The 26910-nt window shown below is 47.0% G+C and overlaps 2 protein-coding genes across 3 annotated transcripts in view; both read left to right on the plus strand.

Moving 5' to 3' along the window:
- The window catches only part of LOC118790664 (RNA polymerase II-associated factor 1 homolog), a 7409-nt gene extending 6814 nt beyond the window's left edge, over positions 1 to 595 (plus strand). The window contains exons 2-3 of the mRNA XM_036547656.1: positions 1 to 306; positions 577 to 595. The exon at positions 1 to 306 is cut by the window's left edge and continues 93 nt beyond it. Coding sequence (XP_036403549.1) covers positions 1 to 306; positions 577 to 595 — 325 coding nt within the window. The remainder of the gene's footprint in view (positions 307 to 576) is intronic.
- A 263-nt stretch (positions 596 to 858) lies between these two features.
- Positions 859 to 23772, plus strand: psd2 (pleckstrin and Sec7 domain containing 2). 2 transcript variants are annotated; one of them, XM_036548851.1, is made up of 13 exons: positions 859 to 1541; positions 12840 to 13034; positions 13791 to 13871; positions 14352 to 14464; positions 15209 to 15267; positions 16781 to 16870; positions 18247 to 18290; positions 18702 to 18892; positions 19027 to 19097; positions 19233 to 19390; positions 19643 to 19787; positions 20600 to 20743; positions 21813 to 23772. In XM_036548851.1, the coding sequence occupies exons 1-13, from the start codon at positions 865 to 867 to the stop codon at positions 22017 to 22019; spliced, it is 2175 nt and encodes a 724-aa protein (XP_036404744.1). In that variant the 5' UTR covers positions 859 to 864; the 3' UTR covers positions 22020 to 23772. The 2 variants fall into 2 exon arrangements, with proteins under 2 accessions (XP_036404744.1, XP_036404743.1); XM_036548850.1 differs by lacking the exon at positions 859 to 1541 and adding an exon at positions 8836 to 9100 and having other exon boundaries at positions 21813 to 23771.
- The last annotated feature ends 3138 nt before the right edge of the window (positions 23773 to 26910 follow it).

The raw sequence follows: 26910 nt of genomic DNA on the forward strand, positions 1-26910 counted from the left end.
CGGCAGCGGCCTGCGGGCGGACATGCCCCCCGACGCCTCAGACGACAGGACAGAGGAGGAGGGTGCGGGGGCGGAGGACGGAGGCGAGGGGGCGGAGCAGGAGGGGGCGGAAACGGAGAGGGAGCGCAGCGCAGACGGGGCTTCGCAGGCAGACGGCGAGCTGCGTGCGCAGTCGCAGGAGCCGATGCCGGAGAGCCCCGAGGATGATGGGAACGGGCCGGGCCTCGGACCGGACCGAGACAGCACCCCCCACGAGGAGAGCCAGGACACGGGAATGGACACACAGGACCTGCGGGACACAGAAAGGTCTGGATCCGTTTTGTCTGAGAACAGAGCAGAAGCGTGGAGCGCAGCGCAATAGTCATGATTATGACGCATCACGTCCCATCAGCTTACTTTGAAGAATAATGAAAATGGATGATGTAGCAGGTGTAGGTGTTCGTGTTGGATAGGGGATGGACTAGAGCGGTGTTTCTCAATCCTACTCCTGGAGGCCCAATGTCCTGCATATCTTCTATCTATCCTTGCTCCAAACACACCTGATTAGTGTGATTAACATGCTCTTGATTAAATCAGGTGTGCTCGGCTAATCTAAAGTGCCAACGATGAGTTCAGTCAGGTGGGTAGAGCAGGGACGTGGGCCTCCAGGAGCAGGATTGAGAAACGCTGGACTAGAGTATGTGAAGGTTATGATCTTCTATTTTTTTCTTTATGATTGTTTTATGTTATGTTATGATCAAAGGACCAATGCGATCTTCGTTATTCGTGTGTATCTGTTCACACATAGGCGTGTTTGTGCATGCTCGTGTGTGTGTGCTTGTGTTTCCATGCTAATCGATTCTTTGTTCATGCAGGGCTGAGGAAATGAAAGAGGAAGATGAGGAGGAGAGGGAGGAAGAAGAGTGTGAGACGGACGCCATCCAGGATACCCGGGACAGCTTCAGCTCGAGGTTCGAGTGCATAGTGGAGGAGGTGGATGCAGAGGTGGAGGAGGAAGAGGAGGATGGGCAGGAGGAGACGGAAAATCAGGACGGCTTCAGCTCCACGTTTGAGCGCATCGTGGAGGAGGCGGAGGTGGAGGTGGAGGTGGAGGAGGGGTCGGAGGTCAGGGAGAACCAGGACGGCTTCAGCTCGACATTCGAGCGCATCGTGGAGTCGGAGTTGCTGCGGGGCACGTACTACAGCAGCCTGGACTCGCTGGACGTGCTGTCGCTGACGGATGAGACGGACAGCTGCGTCAGCTTCGAGGCGCCCCTCACCCCGCTTATCCAGCAGAGGGCGCGAGAGGGCCCCGAGCTGCCCGAACCCCTGGAGCTGGCCACCGTGGTGGAACAGGAGGGGCCGGAGGCGGGGCTAGAGGCTGGGTCTGGTGCAGGGCAGGGCAATGGGGAGAGCTGTCCGAGCCCTCTGAGAAACTCCATCACCAGCAGCCGGTCCGAGAATGTGCTGAGCCGCTCCACGCTCCGGGCCCTGCCCAACGGGTTCCACTCCGACACCCCGGGGACCCTGGACAGCAGCAATGCCTTCCCCAGCTCTGTCAGGTAGGGCCTCAGTGTCACCTGCACCTTCCTCAGTGTGAGCACCTTTGTGTAAGATCAAAGCACAGCAGTTCAATTAGAATTCCATTAACCTACACTTCACCTGCACCAAGGTAATCATTACTCCTGTTAATTCAGTGGTATTGATGCCTAGCCTCCCTGCCTACATGTACACGTTACCACGTTACCTTACACAACCAGAGACCTGCCACAAACAGAGCTTTTTAAAAACAGGAAGACGAGTGAGAAAAAATAAATAGACCAGAAAATCTGACCTCAGTTTTGAGGCAGATTCCTTCACAAGAACCTCAGTGTAATTCAGTTTAAATGTTTTCAATACTCTGTGTACACGTTTCAGTGGATTCCATGAACAGTTACGTGTGTTTCATCAATGAATCAATGTGCTTCGTGTCCAAGTGTGTTTCATGAATTCCATGTTTCATCAATGTGTTCCAGGTAGTTCAGTTTTGTGCTTAGTGTATTTAAGAGCATGTGGAGCGATTCTTTGGGATCATGACTGTTAAAGAGGCAGCTAGCTGTGATTTGAGGTTCGCTGCTCGGTTCTCAAATGGAGCAGACAGAGCAGGGAACCACTGTACTGGGGTGGGATGCCCAGCTATGAAAGGGCTGCTGGTAGCAGGCTGTCTTGCTACCATGGGAGAGCCATAAGATGGCTGGGTTTGGATCATTTCTGAGATGGGCTGAATACACAGAGGGAAATTTAACAGTGACTGCAGAGCTCAGCCAGTCCTGGTGGTTCTGAAGAGGAAAAGCATATGCTGGGATTGGCCGTGTGAGGTGGCTGCCGCCAGGTTTGCCGGCGCGTTTGCGGGGGGTCTTTGTTTTGTGGTTCTGTGAATGCTGTGTAGATTTGCTGACTCCCCGGGGATACGCATATCACACCCTGATACATAATGCATGTTTCTGCTAACCCCTCAGAAAATCAATGATGTCATTAAAATGCTGGGGCCGGTTTCTGGCGGCTGCTTATTGGTCATCTCCGTTGGCGGCGTCCAATGACGGCGTAGTAAAACGGGGGAACTTGACCGTGGGTCCGAAATAATCTCTGAGTAGCCTGTGCAGGCACATGCAGAATGGCTGCGTGAATGGAGAGCCGTTAAGGTTTAGGAGGTGGATGACAGTCACATTTATCATCCAAAATTACCCTGAAGCTATACGTTCCAACACGCACACATATACAGAGAGAGAGAGAGAGACTCTTGCAGACACACACACACGCAGACACGCACACACACACACACACACACACACACATGCACACACACACACAATCACACATTACTTATAAATATGCACACACTACACACTTGCATTCATGAACACATGCATGCTAGTATATTTACACACACATATCTATGCACACACATACAAATGCTTGAAAAGCCGCAACAATGAGGACTGTAATCATAAATCTGAACACACAGACGTGCGCACAAATTGTTACGATGTATCATACATAAAGAAAAAGAGATTCCGAGCAATGGTCGGGTCAGTCAGACCACTCACTAAAAAAAAATGTTATCAATATTCCGCCTTTTCCGTCAGTCTCCCATTTAACCTGCCTGTCTGCGCTCACTTCCACGCTACAGGGAGCTCTGTCTGTTGCCATGGCGACCTGCAGCCGGTGCCGCACAGTCCGGAGCTGCCGAGGACCCGCCGCTGGCTGCCGGAGCGGGGCTCAGTGTGGCGCACGTCTTCGTGTGGCGCGCTCAGTAATTTGTCGCCGACGATTCATTCATTCAATGTAATGCAAAATTACCCGAAAAGAGTTTCTCGGGAAACAAAACCACCCACCGAACAACAAAAGCTCTGCAGTGACACGGGTCCTCCACCAGGGGGCAGGCAACGCCAATCGAAAGTGCGAACCCTGAGCGCGACGTCAGTGTCGAGACATCAATCTTGCCATTCTGTCTGTGTGAAACCTTCTTTAACCTGTTTTTGTTCGCTTGCACATGGCAGCGTGGGTATATTTAGATGTTTTATGTAACGGCCCCTAAGGTAGTTGTTTTTTTTTTTTTTTTTCAAAAATATGTATGTGTTTCCTTTTAAGCTCTGCCATTGTGTAATGCACTAAAATGGCCTATGAAAAATGCATCAGTGGCAGCATGATCAAAACTAAAATGGAAGTAAACTGCATCCCAGATTCCTCATGTACATCTATATCTGTTTTCAAACATTCTTTCACGGTCTCTTCAAACTGTCAAGGATTTGCCACCGTATCTCATCTAATGCATGTCTTGTAGGCATCTCTGTGCTGTCGGGGTTACAGATTGCAGGGATTGCACAGGAGAGGTTGCAGGAACACTTTCCACGTAGGAGGCTGCCACTGTACCATTAACCAAGCAACTCATGTGAATTATTCAGTAAATACCTCCTGCTGAATGCATGTGTGTCATATATTGTTTAAGTGGATGTTTAAGGGTCCTCACTGATTACACTTCAGTACAGTACAGTTCAGGTTGCCCTGAATAAGGATGCTAACTGGGATCCCTATTGTATGTTGTGGTATATTTTTTAGCATGTGCCCTTCCTGTTGCTTTGAGCTGGACGCTGTTCACCCAGATTTCTGTATCAGAATGCGGGCAGTTCTTCACAGTGTTCCATCCACTGTTTCTGTATGATCGCCAAGGCCCGCTGCTGATCTGGACACGTGCACGTGGTCCAGGCCAGAGAGGCTTCCCTCTGGGGTCTGACTGTGGGTGACTGTGGTGGACTATGGTTGACTGACATTTAGTTTATCTTCCAATCAGAATAATTTTATTGCATGTGCATAAGCGTTGTCAAATATAATAATACCAAAGATATGTATGGTGTGCTACGTATAATACCCATGCGATTCCCTAGAAATTGGTTTCAAATCTTTGAAACTTGTTAGTTCCCTAGTAAAATAGGTGAAGAGGAGAAAAGACGGCTTTTTTGTTTCAACATCTGCGGTACATTCTGTTTCAATATCAGTTACTTTGGTTATATATTACACTCATTATTTGCTTATAAAAAGCCCTAATCCACTACAAGGTGCATTTTGCATACTATCCATACATGCAGTTGACTAAATATACATTTGCAGAGATATTTAACAAAGTGATTCAGGATAAGGTGTTGCTAAATGGTACGACAACAGGCTTAAACCCTGTATTTGGTGAAGAGTAACCCAGTCTTATAGCTAAAGCACTATGCCTCATGACCAGCGGCAGCACAGGAGTGAAACTGGTGTGAAATTGATTGGCGGGGAGCACAGCAGTTTCTTTAATTTCGGCTGGAAAAGTAAGGCCCTGCAGCAGATTTACGGTCCTCTTTTACCGAGGGGGGTTTCCCCCAGACGGAGCGATCTGGCTGCAGCAGCTCAACAGATGTAGTCGTTTAAACAAGCGGCTACTTCCTGCCGGCCGGCCAGCCCCTCTGAAAGAGGCATTGTTTTTCGGGGTGACATCATCGTCTTCAGCCTTCCCTCCGGAGAGCGCAGGGTTTTCAGTGCTCCCTGTGTAAAGAGAGCAGCGCTGGCAGACAGGGGGCCACTGCACGAATTTTTTGTCTGCATCCGGCCACCGCCAGCGTCCACTCGGCATATGCAATTCAGAGACCTCTCGTATCAATGGTGTTCATTCAGGACAGGCTATTCAGAGACTCGCCGGCATGCCATCCACAGCCGAGTCCAGCCGACAGAGAAACGCGAAGCCAGACTGTGAATCTTTGGGTTCAGCTGGCATTTGAATCAGCGCACGCACAGCTTCGACCAGGGACAGCGAGCCCGAATGTAAAGGAGGTGACATTGCTGTTCCTCATTCAAGTCCCAGATTGCCACCAGCTGGGTGCACAACGCAAAATTCAAGTACCCAGGGTAACAGATGCAACAGTGGGCCCAGGAAAAGCACACCAGCAGACAGTGAGCCAGAGATTTTTTTACACATTATTTTTAACAACATATGCATATTAACATGTCCGCCTCCCCGAGGGAACCTTCATCCCATGAAGATGTAGAGACAGAGAACAAATCGCCAGCATGCACGTGGCCACATCGGTTACGTGCTTTTCAGCTGCCTTCCTTTCCTATCCAGTTAGTGCAGTAATCACAACTGCCACAGACAATCCCATCTGTCCCTCTGGTTCATGCCCCCAAACACACACACAACCCTAGTCTCCTGAGTTCACCCCCGGTCAGCACCCTCTGTTACCATGGTGCTCTACCATCGTGGGTCACGCCACCACCACCACCACAGACAGACTGTGTACAATGGTGGACCATTATTAATTAGTTCACAACTATGCTGGTGATATATTGAGGGGGTCGTCTTTGAGGTGACTCATGTTCAAATGGCTACATAGACTGTCCTCTGAAAAATAACCAGTGCTTTACCTTACAATTATAATGTGTTGGTACAGTTTAGCATAGTGGTGAGGAGTAGGGCTTGTAACTGAAAGGTTGCTGGTTCAACTCCCCATTGCCCTGCCCCGCACTGCTGCTGTATCCTTGGGCAAGGTACTTAACCCAGAATTGCATCAGTAAATATCCAGCTGTAAAAATGGATAACATGTAAAAATTGTAATCTATGTAAGTCACTCTGGATAAGAATGTCTGTTAAATGACAATAACGTAATGTATATATCTAAGCCACAACAAACAATAAACATTTGAGAAGGAAACCCAGGGAAGGTGTTTAGCTGGACGAATTGAGCAAGTGAACGGACCTCGCAGCATTTGCCTGTCAACTGCTTTTAGACTGCGGCTGCCACAGGCCTCACGGGGGCCTGGCTCCGCCCCGCCGCCGTCACGCGTAAGTAGGTTACAGGGATGAGCGTTTACGGGTGACGGTGGCGGCAAGCGCGGCGGAAAGAGAGCTCTTTAAAAGTCTGAGCGATCCCTGCTACCTGTCTCCTGTCGCCGCGGAAACAAACACATCCTCGCACATGTCGCTCTTAAGCGGCAAATCCTCGGAAACGCGCTCTACCCCGCCAGTAATCCGCTCCTGTTCAGCAGGAGATGCAGGCGCCAAGGGAGGGGGCAGGATGGAGGGGGATTTCGCATGTCTCCACACTGTCATTCGGACGTCATACTTCAGTCTTGCGGCGATTAATAAGAAATATGACTATTTCAGAGAACTTATATTTTATTAACTGTTTCTCTCATTGCACATGTTAAAAAATGATAAAAGGAAAGGAAGATGGATTTTTTTTTCACATAGGAGCAAAATGTTCAGATGTATTTCTTTACGACAAGCAGCTTCAATCTAGACTTAAATGTTCATGTCTTACAAGGAGTGCCCTGGTGTTGTCCTGGGGAGTGTGTCTTCACTGGTTCTGTGCTTATGCTGAATGTGACTCTGCAGTGAGTCACATATAACTGTGAGTTCAATACATCACACATCTCTCCCAGAGAAAACAAAGAAGTAGGTTGCATAGACTGTGCTCAATATAAACCTAATCTCACTGGACATTATGTCTAACAAAGCCAGTTGCAGGCTAGGGCTTCCACTCATTGCCATGTTTTTTTTTTTTACCTTTTTTCTTTCGGTGGATTGTGCAATGATTCCCTGATCACCGGACCCCATGCAATCATGGAGGTATTTATATGGTTGACTGGGCTCCAGTGAGTATCATTACCTACAATTTGGTTTCCATTTGGGCCTTGACGGTTCAGCTGATGAGTAGAACAGCGAGCTCCCTTCATCTCACGGCCCTGCCTCGCGGTCACATGACCTTTGTGAATTCATGCAGTTTGATGAGCAGCGAGTCACATGACAAGCAGGTTGTCATGTGATATAACAGGGAACTCTGTTTACATCCAGTTAGAAGTGTGACCTGCTCCGTTTTATGAGCCTGTTTTGATGATGTCTAAACAGCAGAGGATTATGGTTTTAATGGTCTGCTTTATTGGAGCCAGGCCCGCGGTGCCAGGAGAAAATACAGAGGGGTGCAGCTGCAATCCATAGGGGTGCACAAGAAGTCATAAATGCTATGTAGACATCGGGATATAAGGAGACAACTGGGTGTGCACTGAGGTCTGTCTGGGGGTGCAATGCACCCCTAAGCACCCCCATAGCGCCAGGCCTGACTGGAGCCCTGGGTCTTCTAGGAGGCTGGACACACCTTCCAGGGGGCATATGGTGCCACAGGTTGCTAGGGTGACACGGTTTGTCAGGTGCCCCCATCTTTTCCAAGCATTTTGTCCCTCGAAGAAGAAAAACAGAGAGAGATAAGAGGCGGAAAGAATACCACAATGTGTCAGAGCAGGGTGATAAAGATCTGCCGTCGCAGTGGAGAAGTCTGCAGCGGGTATCTGTCCCTGACGTCTGTCTCCTCGGGAGGTGACTCACTGCCGGCAGAGAATACCCTGCATGGACAGCAAAAAAATAGAAGCAAAACTGAGACTTACAGAGCAATGAAGGGGAGAGGTATTACCGTGTGCTTTCCTGTCTGATTGATGTGTGAAAAGGCTGCAATGCTGTGCAAGAACCTTGGCTTTACCACCATTCTTTACCATCAGTTACTCTTGTTTCATTTTTTTCCCTTGTTATCTTGCATCGTGTGCCCCAGAGAAATCGCCCCCTACTGGCTGGTTAGGGGAGGACAGCGCAGGTAACCTGGTGGAAACTCATGCTTTGACCTCCAAAGTTGCAGACAACCCCCCCCCCGTCGTAACGTCAGTCCCCGGTGTTACTGTTTCACGAGGCCGCCGTATTTAAGCTCGCGCGGGGCCGTGATACTGTTTGCAGTGCACAAACAAGCCGGTGCGATGCTTTGAAATACGCTAGCTAATGCAATAAGGCACAAGAGAGGGTCTGGTGCCGCTCCGCCTGTCTGCAGCGGTAATTCGTAGCAGATGGGAGTCTACTCCCTGTTCGGACAAATTCCTCCATGCAGACGTCCAAGTCTCTGCAAACTCTAGTCGAACCGAATAAGGAAACATCTGAGCATCGTTTCGCATCGTTGTTGTCTCAGCTCGTCAAATAAGTAATTACAACATGTTCTAGAATTTATCATTTATCCTCTTGGATCGTGTCTCTTATTGATCGTGGTTTGTTAGAACGGCGTTCTTTCCAGCACCGTTGGCTTATAAGGAGGTGCTATAGCACAAATCCTTGGAGTCATTCAACGGAAAAATGAAAACTTCGCTTTAGCGGTAATAGGCTACGTTGTCAGACACTCCGCCCCCTTCCCCCGATGCGTGGACTTCAAAACTTCTAAAAAAAAAAAAAAGAGAGAGAGAGAGAGAGAGAGAAAGAGAGAACGAAACAGCATTGTGGTTCGTCTTGCGTGATGAGCGCAGTTGATACGTGTGTTAATCCGTAAACTATCTGAAAAAAACACTGAATCTGAACCAAGAGCTGATCTACGTCATGCCGGGTTTCGAAGTCCGTTTTGCTAAGAGTGTGATAAAAAGCGCTCCGCTCTAGCCGCTTCGGATGAATTCGCCAATCGGAACGGTAATGGATTTCACCAACCTGCGGAGGTTCTCGCGCTCCCCGTGGGACTGAGCACAAACCCCATAGAAAGATGTGGAAAGAGGAGTACGACGTGCACTTCGACTTTCTGCTGGAATTGCTGTAAGTTCTAAACGATGGTGGTTTAATGAAGTCGCCTCTAACTTTGCCGTGAGAGAAAAGAACGCGCAAGGCACTTCTCTGATCAGAACAGGAGTGTATTGAGTTGGACTTGTGAATTACACTTTGTAATGTTTTAGATACCGTCGGCCGAATTCTTACTTTTAATGGAAGAAAAATCAATTTCCAAAAAAAAAAAACAGCAACAACAAAAATTGCAACAATCAAGTCTAATTTTGATCTAAGAGGGCTGCCGCATTGTACCACTGATCGAAACGTTTAGCTGCTAATTATCGTCATTTTAATACTACCAGCGTGTGTTTTCTCTCTGGTAAAGGTTTAGGCCATGTCTGTTTTGCAACACGGATCAATATAACAGTGACGAAACTTCGCTTGTTTGCTTAATGCTGTTCACCTCTTAAAAGGATTTACTTAGAAACAATGAGATGTTTGAAACGCCTGTTGCAAAATAAGCAACGTGGTTTCCCCTTTTTGGCAAACGGTGTGGTTCTTGCTTCTTAGTCGATATCCCCAATATTGCCACCTCGAGAGGACTGTGCCATAGTGCAGTTTAATATATTCGGGTATCTGAAGGGATGCGAGGATGGAGAGAAGACGTGGGAGGATGATGAGTTGTGTGACGGAAGCGAGCGGTAATCACCGGGGTGGGGCCAGGGATGGAAAATATTTAAGATGTTTCTCTACACTGCAACTGTGTTGCAAAAAAAAAAAAAACGTGGAAGAGTGTTTTGAAACGCACTGTGGAAGTGAGTGCCGTAAAGGAGCCGCCGTGGAAGGGAGCAGCGCGAGCTCTCCCCCCGGCACGCCCTTTTACCTGGCACGCCCTGTGAGCGCGAGCGAAGGAAGCCATGCGCCCGGCGTGAGATTGGCGCGTGAGTCACAGACAAGCCGCCTCATGCTCCGCTGTCTGCGGCGAGGTGCGCGCTCTCAGGACACGCTGCGCTTCAAGCCATACGATCAGGACAGATGCATCTCTATGCTGAACCGCAGAGAACTCAGCAAAGAGTCAGCAACGCCGCCCCAGGTAAAGAGTGCACCCAGCTCTGTGTTAGACCCCGGGGTTTCCAGGCGACTGATCTTACAGCTCAGACTTGCGGGGACAGCGAGTCCATTTCCAGCAGATGCAGCCAGCTGGCATGCAGCGGGGAGCAGCTAAACTTCGACAGGCCGGGACAAAGCAGGATACCGGCTCTCGCAAAAACGGACGCACTTCAGGAAGGCTGGCCGTCTTTTGTTATTCTTCACAACTGTGTCAATATGATGCTTCTTGTGGAGGCTCAAGGAGTGAAGTTGGTGCTTTTTATATGCTCTCTCTGCTTTACTAAAACACAGTAACACTCCCCTCTGGTCAGGATTCAGGCAGAAGGACGTTTCTCATCAATAGGTGGCTGCAGAGCGGAAGCTAATTTGCCTTGGTGTTGCAACTTTGGTGTTTTTGCTGCAGGGGTATTAGTATAAACAAACATTTCATTCACCGATTCCAGGTCTGCTGAACCATACCAGCCAGTGCCAACTGAGAAATGCAGCAGCTCTCTCCAGCTCTTTGGTGTTGGTTGTGTAGGGCAGCAGTGTGGTGTAGTGGTAAGGAGCACCACTCACAACCGAAAGGTTGTTGGTTCCATTACCCACTGAGGCACTGCTGTTGTACTCTTGGGCATGGTACTTGACCCACAGTTACATCAGTAAAGTAAAAATCCAGCTGTATAAATGGGTAAAATTGTGACCTATGTAAGTTACTCTGATTAAGAGCATCTGATGACAGTTTTATATAAATGTATATGTAAATGGAGACTGGCATTTTTCAGAATTAACTCTGAAGAGCTAGAGTGTAAGGGTGTAGTTTAATTATTTTCTTCAGCTCTGGAGCAGCAGTTGGTGAAGAACGAGCTACCTTGTCATTACAGTGTGTTCATTGTTATTTTGTTACAGTTATTTTTGTGTAATGGTTACATGCGGAAATGAAAAATGAGAACTGTAGCTCACCCTCTCAGGTCTGGTCTGGCGTTCAGTGAAGTACAGAGCTGTAATACAGTGTGACACAGACAGATTCAGCAGTGCCGTCATAGAGTCTCTCTTGAACTGTGGAGAAGAGAAGTGGTGCTTTCTGTTGGAACCACTGAAAGTGATGCTTTCCTTCTGGGCCTGATGTGCAAGTGGACAAAAAATTGCAGTGACATTACTCCCTTGAGTAAATATTCTCTCATACAGAAGACTTCCAGGGTATCGCTAAATGATGGTTTAGTGGTAACTGGTGAGGGGAAATGTCTGAGGTCTGTTGGTGAATTGAGGGAGGTCTGGGGTTTGGTGGCGGCCGGGCAGAGGTCTGGGATTTAGTGGTTAGAGGGGAGAGATCTGGGGTTTAGTGGTGAGTGGGGTGAGGTCTGGGTTTAAGTGGTTAGAGGGGGAGGTCTGAGGTTCAGTGGTTAGAGGGGAAAAGTCAGGGGTTTAGTGGTGAAATGGGAGAGTTCTGGGCTTCAGGGCTGAGTGTGGTAGGCATGAGATTTATGCCAAAATCTCAGCACATTAAGTGCTAATGGAACCATGGCGGCCAACACATTACTGCACTATATTGAATTTAGGGATAATGCAATTGTGCTTATTGCGTTTTGCCAAAGAGGAAAAAAAAACTGCCATCATCTACAGAAAATGTGAAGGTGAGCTTAGTTCTTTGGTGCCCTTTCTTCGAAAGTGCATAGACTTTCACCATCATTTTCTCACCAGAATTTCTTGCTCTCTGTGTGTGCTGTATGCTCCTCTTGTGTTGTGGGTGAGTGTAGAAGGAGGAAGTCTCCATTTTAACGCGCACTGTCCTTTGTGCTGCCTGAAAGTTAATCAGTCTGGATAATTTGATCAAAGATTCTCCTTGCTTTAAAGTCACAGGTCACCCCCCCCCCTCACCACACGCGTAATTACAGATGTGCTCTGTGTGGCTCTATCTGTTTGTCACTTGAATACGGACGTGCCAGGAAATTACGCTTTTCGAAATTCTCATTACACATTTATGATTTTCTCATTGATTATTTATAAAAAAAAATCAGTTTCTAAGTTGGGCTCCTGAAATCAAGGCTGTGTTGAGTTTGAAGCACCATAAGGCGATGCTGGCCTGGACAGTTTCTGGTGCCACGCCCGGTTTTCTTCATTTTTTGGTCGTAGGGCTTAGTCTGGTTTCATTGCAGACCTATGCAGCGCTGCAGTGCAGAGTGTAGAGGGACAGAGACACACGGTGGATCCCCAACAGCCTTTTTTTGCATGCATTGGGCTTACATCTGGCATACATTTTTGGTAGCATTGTGCACAAAGTGAATGGCAGCTGCCTTCTTATGGACTGCGTGCACCAACGACGGCTGTCTGTGCTGACTGTTTCCCCAAGCTCAGTTCTTTGGCTTATGTTTTCTCCAATCGAAATGAGTCACATACTGCTGTAGTGTTGTGGTACAGCGCCAGTGAGTGGAAATATCAGTCAAAATGTGAAGTAAAAACAAGCGTCTGTCTGCCAATTTGTCTATGTCTGTCTGTGTTCTCTGCCTATCTGTCTGTTTGTCTATGCGCCTGTATATCTGTCTGTCTGTTTGAAATGTAGTCACTTTTAATAAGGAAGCAGTTGAGACACTTTAGCTGAACACTACAATGGAAGGCTAAAGGGCCCCAGTTTAAGTGCGGTTGATGGGGGTCTGTCTGGAGCTGATCGTTGAGAAGGTGTGTCCTGTGCACGTTTCCACAGCGATGCCAACCTCACAGATGTGCTGTCGGACTCGGAGTCGGAGCTGGGCAGCTTGGAGCGGCTGGAGCAGGGCAGCACCGACACCCTGGCCAACGGTTGCCGTGCCGACAGCGATGCTGCTAAGCGGCTGGCCAAGCGGCTGTTCTACCTGGACGGATTCAAGCGCTGCGACGTGGCGCGGCACCTGGGCAAGAAGTGAGTCCGTGCGCCTCGCCGTGCCATAGCAGGAGGTTGTGGTCTCCATCCGTTTGTGAAATTAACCCTCTGTTTCCCTGCACAGTCTCTCTGCCTGTGTCTCCGTAACTGCTGTCTCTCAGTTAGGAATAAGCCGGAATTAATTGAGTGTTCAACCATGAGATTACTAATCGATTACACGGCTCAGCATTCCAGCGTTCCTTAATTAACATAAAATGAAGAAAATCAAGCGGTGAATTCCCCCCCTCATGCATATTCATTATGGATAGCCCATAAACCCTTCATAAAATAAATCGATTTGTTGATCTTTTTTTTTTCCCCCTGTATGAAAGTGTGAGTAAATGCAGGTCTCCCCTGTGGTACTGCACTTAGCGGGGAAAAGATACGGTTTGATTATTTATTTATTTGATTTGTATATATGGTCTTGAAAGATGGAAAATTTGAAGATCTAATGATGTGAAATATGTATCGTATTCCCAACGTGGCGTTGTTTTTCCTGTGCTGTTTCTGCTGGCATCTCTCTCTTCGTCTGTAACTCCCTGTGTTACGGTGTGTTATATTTCTTTGTACTGCTGTGTCTCCCTGTGCGGTCTCTCCTGTGGTTTTGTCTCCCTCTGCTGGTGCTTCCCTGTAACCTGTTTAACTGCCTGCGTCTCTCAGTGCCTCAGACTGCTGGGCTGAGGCAGGGGTGTGAGCGTGGCTGCTCTGTCCGTATGGGTTTTCTCACCGGGCTCACCGGCTTTCTCTCTCGCGCAGTAACGAATTCAGCCAGTTGGTGGCAGCGGAGTACCTGCGCTTCTTTGACTTCACGGGCCTGCCGCTGGACCGGGCGCTCAGGTGGGTTTCGCTCTGAGTCCACAGGGTCAAAGTGCAGAGTCTGGACAGATAGGGGTCTTAAGCGAGAGGTTACTGGTCCGATTCCCTGCTGGGGTAATGCTGTTGTACCCTTTGGGCAAGGTACTTAACCCACAACTGCCTCAGCTAATATCCAGCTGTATAAATGGAAAATTGTCTGCTAAATGATAATAATCTAATGTAATGTATATGGATTTGAAAGAACATCACAGATATACCTTGTATTTCATGCTGTTATCCATTTGCTTGTCAGTTGCTTACTCAGCGCAACCTGCATAGCCGGACACTTCAGAGAAGCAGTTCTGGTTAGGTCCTGTGCTCAGGATTCTCAGTTGCGGTGCCAGCGTGTCCACTGCCTCAGATATTGCCCTGTGCTCTGCTATATTTCTGTAGAATACAAGCCCACTCTGTTTAGCACGACTGCTGTGGTTTTGTGACCTTGAGCCGCTGTGTCTTGTATAGAACCTTCCTGAAGGCTTTCCCCCTGATGGGCGAGACGCAGGAGAGGGAGCGGGTTCTGGTCCACTTCTCCAGAAGGTTCTGTTACTGCAACCCAGAGGCTCTCACTTCTGAAGGCAAGTCCCGTATACACACACACACACACACACACACACACACACACACACACAACACAGGCACATGTTAACGCGTACACGCATACAAAGCATACACATGCTAACACACACACACACACACACACACACACACACACACACACCAACACAGGCACATGTTAACGCGTACACGCATACAAAGTATACACATGCACACACACACACACACACACACACACACACACACACACACACACACACAACACAGGCACATGTTAACGCGTACACGCATACAAAGCATACACATGCTAACACACACACACAGCACACATACTCGCATGCAAGACACACACACACACGTTCTGTCCGCTGTTATTGGTTTACCAGAGGCTGAGCCAACAACCTGTGAAGGTCACTTAGAAAAGACGAATTGTGCTCAAAACAGGCAGTGTAACGTGGAGTTATTTTAAGGTGACCTTTTTGTGTGTGTGTCACACTTCCACTTATTCATGTATGAAATCTGACATTTCAACAGCACTTTCCATTGCATATTTAGGGAGGCTGTTGAAATGATTATTCAGATCATGTTATTCTCAGCCTTATTAAGGGCTTTTTTGAAAGATGTGCCCATGGCAGTGTCGGTTTTGCTGTGTTTAAGGAGACTCCTGTCCCTGCGGTCAGCTGCAGCGCTGCAGGGGGCCGGTGTTGATCATGCACAGCTTGCTCTTACTCATCTTTAAAAAATGAACAATCTTTGTCCTGCAGATGGTGTCCACACCCTGACGTGTGCCCTCATGCTCCTCAACACAGACTTGCACGGACACGTAAGTAAACTGACATTGACGCTCAGGGTGCTCTCGGGCCCCGGGGAACTGATCTTGGATCAGCTAATCCGTCCTTAATCCTCACCCCTGCTATTCTGTTAAGAAGATGGGAAACAGTTCTTTATACATCTATAAACAAATTGACCCGATGTACTGGGCGGTACTATTCCTGGGGTCCCTCTGTGCATGGTCTACAGTATGGTATCTTTAGTGTGCTACCACCTGCTGGCCATAGTCAGGTGATATATTCACTGTCACAGAGCAGGGGTATCGTCTGCTGTTGTCCTAATAGTGCATATTTACAGTACTGTACCCACCTCTCACCAGTTCACTTCCCACAATGTGCAGGGCAGTTCTCTTTGCATCTCTGCTCTTTGAAACACAGTTCTTCTTTGCGTTCATGTACCTGTACTGTCTCTGTCCCTGTGCTAATGTACCTCCTCTGTCACCCTCCACACTCTAACACACTGTTCTGTTCTGTATCCCTACCAACACTGTTTGCTTTGTATTCCTGCTAACACACAGTTTTGCTGTGCATTCCTGCTAACACACAGTTTTACTCTGTATCCCTGCTAACACACTGTTTTGCTGTGCATTCCTGCTAACACACAGTTTTGCTGTGCATTCCTGCTAACACACAGTTTTGCTGTGTATTCCTGCTAACACACTGTTTTGCTGTGTATTCCTGCTAACACAGTTTTGCTGTGTATTCCTGCTAACACTGTTTTGCTGTGCATTCCTGCTAACACACTGTTTTGCTGTGCATTCCTGCTAACACTATTTTGCTGTGCATTCCTGCTAACACACAGTTTTACTCTGTATCCCTGCTAACACAGTTTTGCTCTGCACTCCTTCTCTTGGTGTAGCTGCTCTAACTCACTGTGCATCTCTTGTTTCATTGCTGCTCTTGGATACCGTTATCTGCAGGTGGTAAGTGCGGCTCTCTGACACAAGCCCACTGCGTCCCTCCCACGCAGACAGTCACACAGTCATATTCTCTGAGCCCCCACTGAGACGGCCCTGGGGAAAGCGTTAGCTGTGGAGTGTAAAGTGGAGAGATTGGGCCACCCCATAGCGGCGGGGTTTGACACTGGAGTTAATGTGAGCTCAGAGTAGATGAAGCCACACAGGCTTCACAGCAGTGTTACTGCAGACTTAGAACTGTTTCATGTTCAGACTGGTTCAGACCTAACACTCAAGAAGAGAGATGACAAACCAGTATGTCGGAAGTCCTCACCTTGTGTACGTGTGCGTGTGTGTGTGTGTGTACATGTGTGTATATGTGTATGCGCATGTGTGTGTGTGCGTGTACATGTGCATGTATTATTGCGTATGTTTCTGCGTGCGTGTGTGTGCGCGTGTGTGCGCGTGTGTGCGCGTGTGTGCGCGTGTGTGTGCGCGTGTGTGCGTGTGTGTGCGCGTGTGCGCGCGTGTGTGTGTGTGCGTGTGTGCGCGTGTGTGTGTGCGCGTGCGTGTGTGTGTGTGTGTCTTTGTGATTTGTGCTAATCTGCAGAATATTGGGAAGAAAATGTCCTGCCAGCAGTTCATCGGCAACCTGGACGGCCTGAATGACGGAAAGGACTTTGCTAAGGACTTACTGAAGGTAATTATTAGAGCGCAGGTTTCATTTATCCTCCGCTTAGCAGCGAACACAGGCGACGGTGCAGCCGGATGACGGCTGGCACAGCTGAGACAGTAGCAGGAGCCGAGCGAGCATGAGGCGAACGCGGCGAAGCGGCGGCACGCTATCTCAGCGAGACACGCCCTGGAGGGGTGCGCTGTTCGGCAGAGATAGGAGGGGACCGCTCTCAGACTGCTGCATGGCTCAGAGACCAGTTCCAACAATGAAAGCGACTGCATCCTCACCAGGCGAGAGAGGATATCCACACACCCTTTAAGAGTGGATTTTTACAGTATTAACGAATAAATACCTTATAAAATGTTTCATTATTTAATAAGAACCTGAATGTCTGCATTGTGTGCTGTGGTGGAGGAACGTTCCTCTTTCTGAGGGTGTGGTGCAGGAGAGTGACGGCACTCAGCCGATGTTCAGCCTTTATTTGATCTCGATTGTCAGACGTTACTCTGTGAGGGTGAGCCAGGAACCCCCATTGTGTGCAAGGTGGTTTTCATTATGTCTCTCAGAAGCACTTATTATGGAAATCGTTACAATACTGCTAAAATTCAATAAGAGAGAGAAAGGATTCTGTTGAATCAGTCTGAAACTATTTCTTCGATTTGCAGTGAATAACTTTGCTGAATAACATTTTTTCATTTAACTCCCTACCCCCAAACAAAAGAAAAAAGTATGCGGAATATTGAGCAATTGTTACAGTATTCCTTTAATAATCTCATAATTGTAAGGAGACAGTATTATTCAGTGATATTTATGATTAAACAATTTAGTTTAAGCACCTCGTGCGTAAGGCGGAGGGGCATTCACATTTAAGTTTTGCATCTTTTAGTGACATGTTTATTCATTCCTCAACCTTAATGGAGAGGCTGTTTGCTGTTCTCTTTCCTGTTTTAGTTGATTCTTAAATATTCATATATTAAAATATCCATAAAAATTCATATATGTCAGCATACATGCTTGTGTGTTGAAATAGATGGATTAACCCCATGAGTTACCCCCTGAGGATGGTTACATCTCATATAGCACTCACGCGATACATTATCATTTAGCAGATGCTCTTATCCAGAGCGACTTATATAGGTTACAGCATCATCCATTTATACAACTGGATGTTTACTGAGGAAATTCTGAGTTAAGTACCTTGACCAAGGGTAAAACGGCAGTGCCCCAATGGGGAATGGAACCAACATCCTTCTGGTTACGAGCTCTGCACCTTACCATAATGCTGCCCAGTCTCACTAACAGATGCCCAGGGGTGCAGGGAAGTAAAATGGCAGGAGGGATTTATATGGTCCATCATTCTCTCTCTCTCATTCTCTCTCCCATCCTCTCTCTGTCTCTAGGTTCTGTACAATTCGATAAAGAATGAGAAGCTGGAATGGGCAATGTGAGTATCTTTCCCTGTCCTGTTTTTGCACAGGTCATTCAGCAGGTATACCGTGTTTAAGGCCAGCACCCCCCCCCCCCCCCCCAGCCCCCAAGGTGATCACAATCATGCTGCTGAACTAGGATGACACCTGGCTTACTCTGTGGGAGCAGAATTTTATGAATCAAGTAAAGCAGCATCTCTGAGATGTATGTTAACAGCAGGCTTCTGGGTGAAAGCATTAGCACTACACTCTCGACCACACTCGAAATGCATTAAAATCTCACATGAATGATAAGTTCTTGTAAATATATTTCAGAAAATATAGAAAATATGGTGCTATTGGCAATGCTCAGGTTTACACACGGTAGATGAAAAGTGCGTGTGTGTGCGTGTGTGTGTGCGTGCGTGTGTGTCCCTGTGCGTGTGCAGAGAGGAAGAGGAGCTGAGGAAGTCTCTCTCGGAGCTGGTGGAGGAGCAGGCTGACTGTGGGGGGAAGAGGGTGGCACGGGTTGCTGATGGCAGTAACCCTTTCATTGCCATCCCGCTCCTCCTCAACGCTGCAACATACAAGCACGGCGTCCTTACACGCAAGAGCCATGCGGACATGGACGGCAAGCGCAGTAAGTACCGCTATGCCGTTCTCGTGCTGTTCTGTTCTCTTCTGGGCTGGGCTGGGCTGTTCTGTTCTGTTCTGTTTTGGGCCCGGTTAAACCTGGGCTGAACGAGACTGATCTCCTTTTGTGCCCCACTTCAGCTCCTCGGGGCCGTAGAGGCTGGAAGAAGTTCTATGCTGTTCTGAAAGGGACGATCCTGTACCTTCAGAAGGTATCATTCACCACCGTATAGGGCGTGCTCAGAAAATGGGGTGATCAGTCCAGGAGTGGGTGTTTTTTTTTTTTTTTTTTGTTTTTTGGAGCTTGTAATGGTGGTGTTTGGTCTTTGTCTCCCCCTTGTGGTCAGGATGAGTATAAACCAGACAAGGACCTTTCAGAGGTGGACTTGAAGAACGCTGTGCGTGTTCACCACGCCCTGGCAACCCGAGCCAGCGACTACAGCAAGCGGCCCAACGTGCTGAAGCTCAAGACCTCCGACTGGAGGGTGTTCCTCTTCCAAGCTCCGTGAGTTTCCTGCCAGCCCGATTCCTAAGCCTGTCCAACAGCACTGTTTAGGGTGGAGTGGGTTACCTTGGAAATAAGTTGGAAAGGGCACAAAAAGGAATAGCTCTTTTCCTTACAACAGCACATTAGGTGTGTGTGTGTGTGTGTGTTAGTGTGTTAGTGTGTGTGCGCGCGGTTTCATTGCAGGTATGTGTACATGCATGTTTGTATTCAGCCCCTGCGTACTGATCACCCTCTCTCCTCTCCCTTCAGGAGCGAGGAGGAGATGATGTCGTGGATCTTGCGCATTAACCTGGTCGCCGCCCTGTTCTCCGCCCCGGCCTTCCCGGCTGCCATCGGCTCCATGAAGAAGTTCTGCAGACCCCTGCTGCCCTCATCCTCCACGAGGCTGAACCAGGTCCTCTGCCCCGCCCTGCCACCTGCCCGTCACACATCATGTGACACACAGAGCGTGCTCGAACCCAGACTCTGTGAGACAGAGGCACGCTGCATATTTGGGAGTATTAGTCTAAAGCGGGTGTTTTAATAGCATGACAGGACAATAATTAAGGCATGCTCTGACATGAACTAATTAGTTATCACTCATGTGGAATTACTTGTAACCTTGAATAAGCAGGCAGTAGCTTGGCACATTTCATCCCACTCTTGTTCTCTTATGCTCTCCCTTTCTCTCTCATCTCTGTTAATTCTCACACTGAGAACAAGAGAGAGCGTTTTTCCAGTGAAGATTCCCAGAGGGTAACTGAAGCCCATATGCGTGTGGTTGCTTGTGAGAGACACACCCAGACACATTCCCTCAGACTCACGCACACACAGTACGTGTGCAGGGGGAGGCCATGCTGTGTGCTCCATGCCGAGGTCCTCCCCTTAAAGCTGTCTAAGGGGCTGTGGAAATGCATTCCACTGCTTAAAATTCGTACCTTTGTGCATCAGTGAGGGAACATTTCTTCATTAACATCATCATGATGAAAAAACGTATTGTAACGTTTATTAACTGTGTTAGTCCTGGTCATAGTCTACACACTTAGGCAACAGGGAGACACGCATCTCAATTCCTAAAGCCTCAGAGGCAATTTAAGCCTGCTGACATGCAAAGTGTAGAAATTAAAGCTGGTGTCACCGGGGTGTTAGAGCGTGGGTTGCTTGGTAACCCGAGCGGGATCCATGTGTGCCGGGTCGTGCTGATTGCCCCCCCCCATCCTGTGGCAGGAGGAGCAGCTGAAGTCCCATGAGAGCAAGCTGAAGCAGATCTCCATGGAGGTGGAGGAACACAGCCGCAGCCCGCCCGACCTCACCCTCAAAACCAAGGAGACAGAGGAGTACAGGCTGAAGGAGCACTACCTGACGTTCGAGGTGAGCTGCCGCCACTCCCCACCCCGCCCCGCCCCACAGGCAAGCCCCATTCCTGCGTCCCCCTTGCAGGGAAGATGGTGGCAGGGGTAGAGTTTCTGAGTGGCTCAGGACTCAGCCTGCACTCGAAGCAAGCACTTAAACAGCCGAAGTCTTTGAGTTATAGCGTGGGCTGTGTCATTCGCCCACAATAACCAGGGAGCCTGTCTCAGTGCCACATAATTGGCTTTACTCCCATAGGATATGGTAGTTTCCATTGGTCAGGTTCTCCTTTTCTCACAGCTCATTAGCACCCTCTAGTGACATGTGAATTACCCGTGCATGGCACACATGATGTCAGCGGGAAATGTGCCTGTCCTCGGTTTGCTGTTAATATCCTGGGACTTGTAGTGTGAAAGGTAGCCGTTTGTGGCATGCATGTGTATGAGAGGATTGCGTTTGGCGCATTGCAGGGCTCTTGTGCAAGTGATGTTGCACTGGGAGGAGGCTGATGTGCAATTGGAGGTTCCAAAGTTAGGGTGAAAGAAGGAGAAAGAGGCTTGTCCTGGGACAAACCCCTCTTAAATGCAGATTAGCCGGTTTAAATTTGTGGTGGCTGGTACTGACTGAAGCTGTAATGCTACAATGAAATGGCAGCTTTGGGCTGCAACCTCAAATTCCCATTACTGCCATGTCTGCCCCCTGGCCCCCAGCAGTTAAGGCATCAAGGAACATGATTGATTACATTACCTTATTGGCATTTAGCAGATGCTCTTCTCCAGAGCGATTTACACAGATTACAATTTTTACATGTTAACCATTTATACAGCTGGGTATTTGCATATATTGGCAATTCTGGGTTAAGTACCTTACAGCAGCGGCGCCCCAGCGGGGAAGAGAACCAGAAACCTTTCGGTTACAATCCCTACTCCTTACCACTTTGCTACACTGCCACCCCATTGATTTTCAGTGATTCACAGGTCTAAAAGTTCATCATTATATTGCCTGACGTATCTCTTGCGTTGCTTTGGCAGCGCGTGAAAGCGTCTTGTTCCTGCCAGTAAAACCTGTTGGAACTGGTTTTCGTCCGCAGAAGAGCCGGTACGAGACCTACATCACACTGCTGCAGGCCAAGCTGAGGGTGGGCAGCGACGACCTGGACAAGATCGAGGCGGACCTGCTGCGCGTGGAGGGGCCCGAGGGGTACCTGCGGAAGACCCAGTCCAGCCCGTCCATCAGCCAGGGTCACAGGACCAACGGCAGGGCAGACAGCAGAGCCAGCCTGGAGAGGCGGAGCTGAGAGGGGGATCTGGACGCCTGGTCACCCAACGCCCCTGCATTAAACAGCTGAAGAAAAAAAACTTAAAAAAGAGAGAAAAAATACATTTCGTTGTACAGTATTATTAATATTATCATCACTATTATTATTATTATTATTATTATTGCTGTTATTTCTATGAACTATAAATTTTGTGCCAAAAAACAGGAAGGAAAACAGAATGTGCATGGGGACGGAAATGCCATGAAGAGGCAGTGGGAGTGGCAGCAGGTGGAGGGGGTTGTGTGTTTACGGCTGGTGAGTGAGTAGGTGTGTTGAAGAGTGGAGGGAATGGGTGAGTTAAACTGTGTAGCTGCGTTGAGTGTTGTGGAGCGTTTAATGGTTTGTTGTGTTTTGGGGGGGGTTGAGTGAGTAAGCGTGTGTTAATGGGTGGATTGTGTGGTGTGTTGAGTGGGTGAGGTGAACGGATGTGAATGTGTTGAGTGGGCGGGGTGAGTAGGTGTGAGTGTGTTCAGTGGGTGGGATGAGTGGGTATGAGTGTGTTGAGTGGGTGTAGTGTGTGGTGTGTTGAGTGTGAGAGGTCTACTATGTTGTCAGAGGTAAGGGTGAGAGTTTTTTGGGCATGGTGAGATTTTCGGTGCTTACTGTGCCCTTTACCAGTGCATTTCTTACACCCTCACGAGGTTGTCTTCCACCTCAAGGGCTGCTCCAAACCCGGGAGTCCAACAACCAGTCGCAAAAAGATCACAGTCGACTCCTGGCAAGAGCCGACTGTGATTGATTGATTGATTTAATACTGATATTATGTTTTACACTACAGGTGTGCTGAGCTAGGACACGAAACAACGGTACGAAAGTGCGCTGTGAAGTCGGGATGACTGTGCTGAAGTTGAAGGGGGGTGATTTGGAACCCAGCCTTAGGCCAGTGCATGAATGTGGAGGGGAGAGAATGGGTGGGCTGAGAAAATGCTGTTTGGATTAATATTGTGGATTAATACTTTGAGAGGATGAATTGCCTAGCCTGTCAGTTTATGACTGTTGGGGTGTGATGAAGGAAGGGAGGACGAAGGTGTGGCTTTGGATGGTGTGTGCGTGCGCGCGTGTGTGTGTGTGTGTGTGTGGGCGTGTGTGCTGAACAGGATGGGGAGTGGTTAGAGGTAGGCTTTGTAAGCATCGTGATTGTGGTTTGACGCCGTTGGAGGGCGCTCGTTCTGCGCTTTGATGGACATTTCTAACACAGACTCTGACCTGCTCCTGCTACAGCTCTCAGAGTACAGACTAAAAGGCAGCAGGACTGCACAAACCAACCCACTCTTTCCCCCTGAAAAATGGCCACTGGTACTATTGCTGACACTACAAACTGTGGACATGGAGCTGGTCAGACGTGGAGCAGGGGACCTCGGCTCTGCTGCTGGTGGAAACCGAAGGATGACCAAGCATCCACTGGAGGAAGAGAAGGGAAGGGGTCAGGGATAGCTGCCCCCTCCCAGGACCGAAAACACCCGAGCGTTCAACACAGCATCTTACCTTGATGGTACGAAATCTGCCCAGAACAAGACATTATTATTGTTATTATTATTATTTTTACAGTCCAGGATTTGTTGACCAGAGCAAGTACTCTTCCCTGTATCTCACCTGGCTCTTCTGAAAACAGAATAAAATCAATGTGAAAACTGCATTTTTATACACTCATAACAGCTTAATCTGAAAATACCTTCCATGTCTTAATGGCTGTAGTGTTGGCCTTGATTTCCCCAAATCTTTTAGATAGGTGAGTGCTCTTTTAATATAGGGTTGTGACATTCATTTTTTGGTGTTTTTTCCCTTGAAGGAAATTGCCTGATAGGGGTTTGCCCTAGGACTGTTTTATATATATAAAAGATTTAAATGCACTTTCTTTCAGTTGGTCATGTTTGAACCAATATTGGTTTATTTATTGTTAGGAAAAAAACATGTAAAGAATGCCTTTGCTGGTTATTAGTGAAATTACTTTATAAAGGTGCTTTTTTATATAAAATGCTTTGGATCAAGTCGATTACTTTCAATCATATACTGAACATAATGCAAAACCACATGTCCAGCATTATCTCAAAGCCATTTTACTGTACAAATAAAAGTGCTTGGCACTGGATGGGACAGCCATGCACAGTGGCAATGATGATGACATCACCTATAATGTCTAACCGTTGCGCTCCTGTGAAAAGTAGATGTTTTTTTTTTTTTGGTCCTCTGACACACAAACACAATTGTGTTTATTATACTTACATACAATTACAAAGAAACAATTGAATGACACATGACCATTAGCAAGCAGAGAGATTTCCCATTTAGGAGATACATTACTCTGTAAGTAGCTTAGTGACCTAGAGCAAACTGGGCTCCATCCAACATAGAAATACTTTCCACAGTACAGGCAAAAAAGGAACTACAAAATTGTGAAAATCTCAAACTCAGACCACCGCATAACTTCGAATCAGCATACCCAAGCTTGTTGACTACAAAGACAGTCTGCTGTAAAATATTTTTACAGATACATCGATAAATCTTAACCTTTGCCTGATTGCAAAATAGATACTTTAATACAGTACCGTTTTGTCGCCGTCTGATAGTTGCAATACTTATGTCCACCACTGTGTGGCAGCAACTGACGTCGAATGCAATAAAATCTTAGTTTCCACGCACTGACTACTGGTGTTGCGGTCACCAGTAGTGAGTAGGAAATGGTGGAAGTCTGACCAAACAGTAAAATTAATTGTTTTAGGCCGGAAAAATGGTAGATCACTGATATCAGCAAAATATCTGTGGTCTTGTATATTACATATGGCATTGTTTAGGTCTACTATGTTTGAAGAAGAAGCAAAAGGAGTTAAGGAGTTAATAAAGTATAAAATAGGCCTAGTGCATCTCCATTGATGTCATTTTGGCCAAATATATCCGGAACATGTATCAGTAACGGAGTCAAAATATTGTTGTCTTAGATGTGAAGCCGAAAAAAAAAACCCACAACAACAGGGCGCGCTCCCGGTAAATGAATCGGGCTGCCAAAACAGACGGACACGAGTTTCAACACTGAATCTGCCATTTTTTCTCCGATTCTCCCAGAATAATGCCTCTCAGATGCGTATGTTAATGTGATTAAGAAGATAAGTTCCTGACACCAGACAGATGTTCGGTAAAACGCAAACACACAGGCTAAGTTTTAAGTGTGACGTTAAATCACCGTCACACCGGTGAAGGTGATTATTTTCAACGCATATATTCATAGGTACCCTATATAAAAATTTTGTTCCTGCTCTAAGGCACTGCTACACAGGACCATTTTATAAATACTTACATTTTTTATTACGTGTTTCTGTGTTTGAGCTAAGTATTCTGTCTATCTATCGATCCTTATTAAATACATAACTATGTCAATTGCACATATATAAACATATACATATAACTAGCTAGTCAGTTTACAAAATCAGACACATCCAAGCAGACGAATAGGGAAAATATTAAAACGGTCTGTGACGTGGCAAATCACCATCACATCGTGCGACCGACATTATTACAACTGCGTGATCATTTATGTTCGAATAAATTGTTATATTATTAAAAAGTACCGAACATCATTTTTTTTCTGGAAAATGTCTGCAAATGTGCCCTAGGAGCACACAATATGCGATGTGACTCTGTTTACAGCGCTACTGTTCTTTACTGATTCACAGTTTTGACCTAACCATCTCTTTTTGAAGATAGAAACGTTGCTTTGTGTAACATACGGTAGCCGGTAATTATAAAAATGATAGGCATAATACCAGGAAAGGAATAACAGCGAAAAAGGATCGTGCATTTGTACTAGGTTAAGCTCATTTATATATGCGAAAATTCGATATATCGATTCCTTTTTCAGGGTATGATCCGCTAATACCCATGAAACTGATTATTTTTTATATATCAATATTGTAATACATCCTTCAGATCAACAAATCCAAAACATCGGAATAATTTTCTTGACTCATGGATAGCTACCACTATCCATCTCTAAAGCACAGTATGTCTCGTAGCCACTTACTAGTCAGAACAATCTGTTTTCCTAATACTTATTTTGCCAACCATGCTGAAGACTTGCAATCGTTTTTGACATGAGGATATGTAGTATAAAAAAGTTACATCAGAGAACAGGCAATAGGAAGAGCGACAGAAATCCAACCCGTGAGTCACGCAAAATTAATCTCATTTTCCTGTCTCATTTTTGCAAAGGTTTCGCAATAAATCCAGTCTAATATTAATTACGATTGGCACATACTGAGATACAGGAATATACGGTATGGTTTTTATTAAGTTAAACATTAGGCCATTGTGAGTGCTCAAATAACTGCGTACACATAGCTACGGAGTCGCATTTCTTTGGCGAAAACTTCCCGACGTAAACTCGTTTTAACTTCGCACAATGCCAAAGTGAAACGCTCGAGAAATGGTATAGCTGCTTCGCCGAATGCGTTGTGTAGCCTTTATGGCACCGTGTTCGTCTGGTTTGTTTTACAAGGGCATGATAACTGAAGGTAAAGAGTTAAAAACATTACGATCCTTGTAACGTGGAATTTCACCGACAGTTTTGGTCCCAGTGGTTCCTTGGCATGAAAGCAGCAAGTCGCTTAACAGATGTGTAAATAAAGGAAACAGGCGACTTTAACGAGTGAATCCATTATCATGCCTTATAGACGGAAGCAACGAAGACTGCAAGAAAGAGTTCTGGCTAGTTTTGTGGATGCCATTAAGTTTTTTTTTCGTTCATAACAAGCACTAATTTTGCACTTATTTTTCTCGATTAATTTTCATCTATGTCCATGGTTGATAAAAACGTGTTGTCCTCTAAATGCAACGCTAGCGTGTCAAAAGTATTCTGTGTTTATTCTGTGGAAGTTTT

Source organism: Megalops cyprinoides, chromosome 16, assembly GCF_013368585.1.
Source record: "Megalops cyprinoides isolate fMegCyp1 chromosome 16, fMegCyp1.pri, whole genome shotgun sequence".
NCBI lineage: Eukaryota > Metazoa > Chordata > Actinopteri > Elopiformes > Megalopidae > Megalops > Megalops cyprinoides.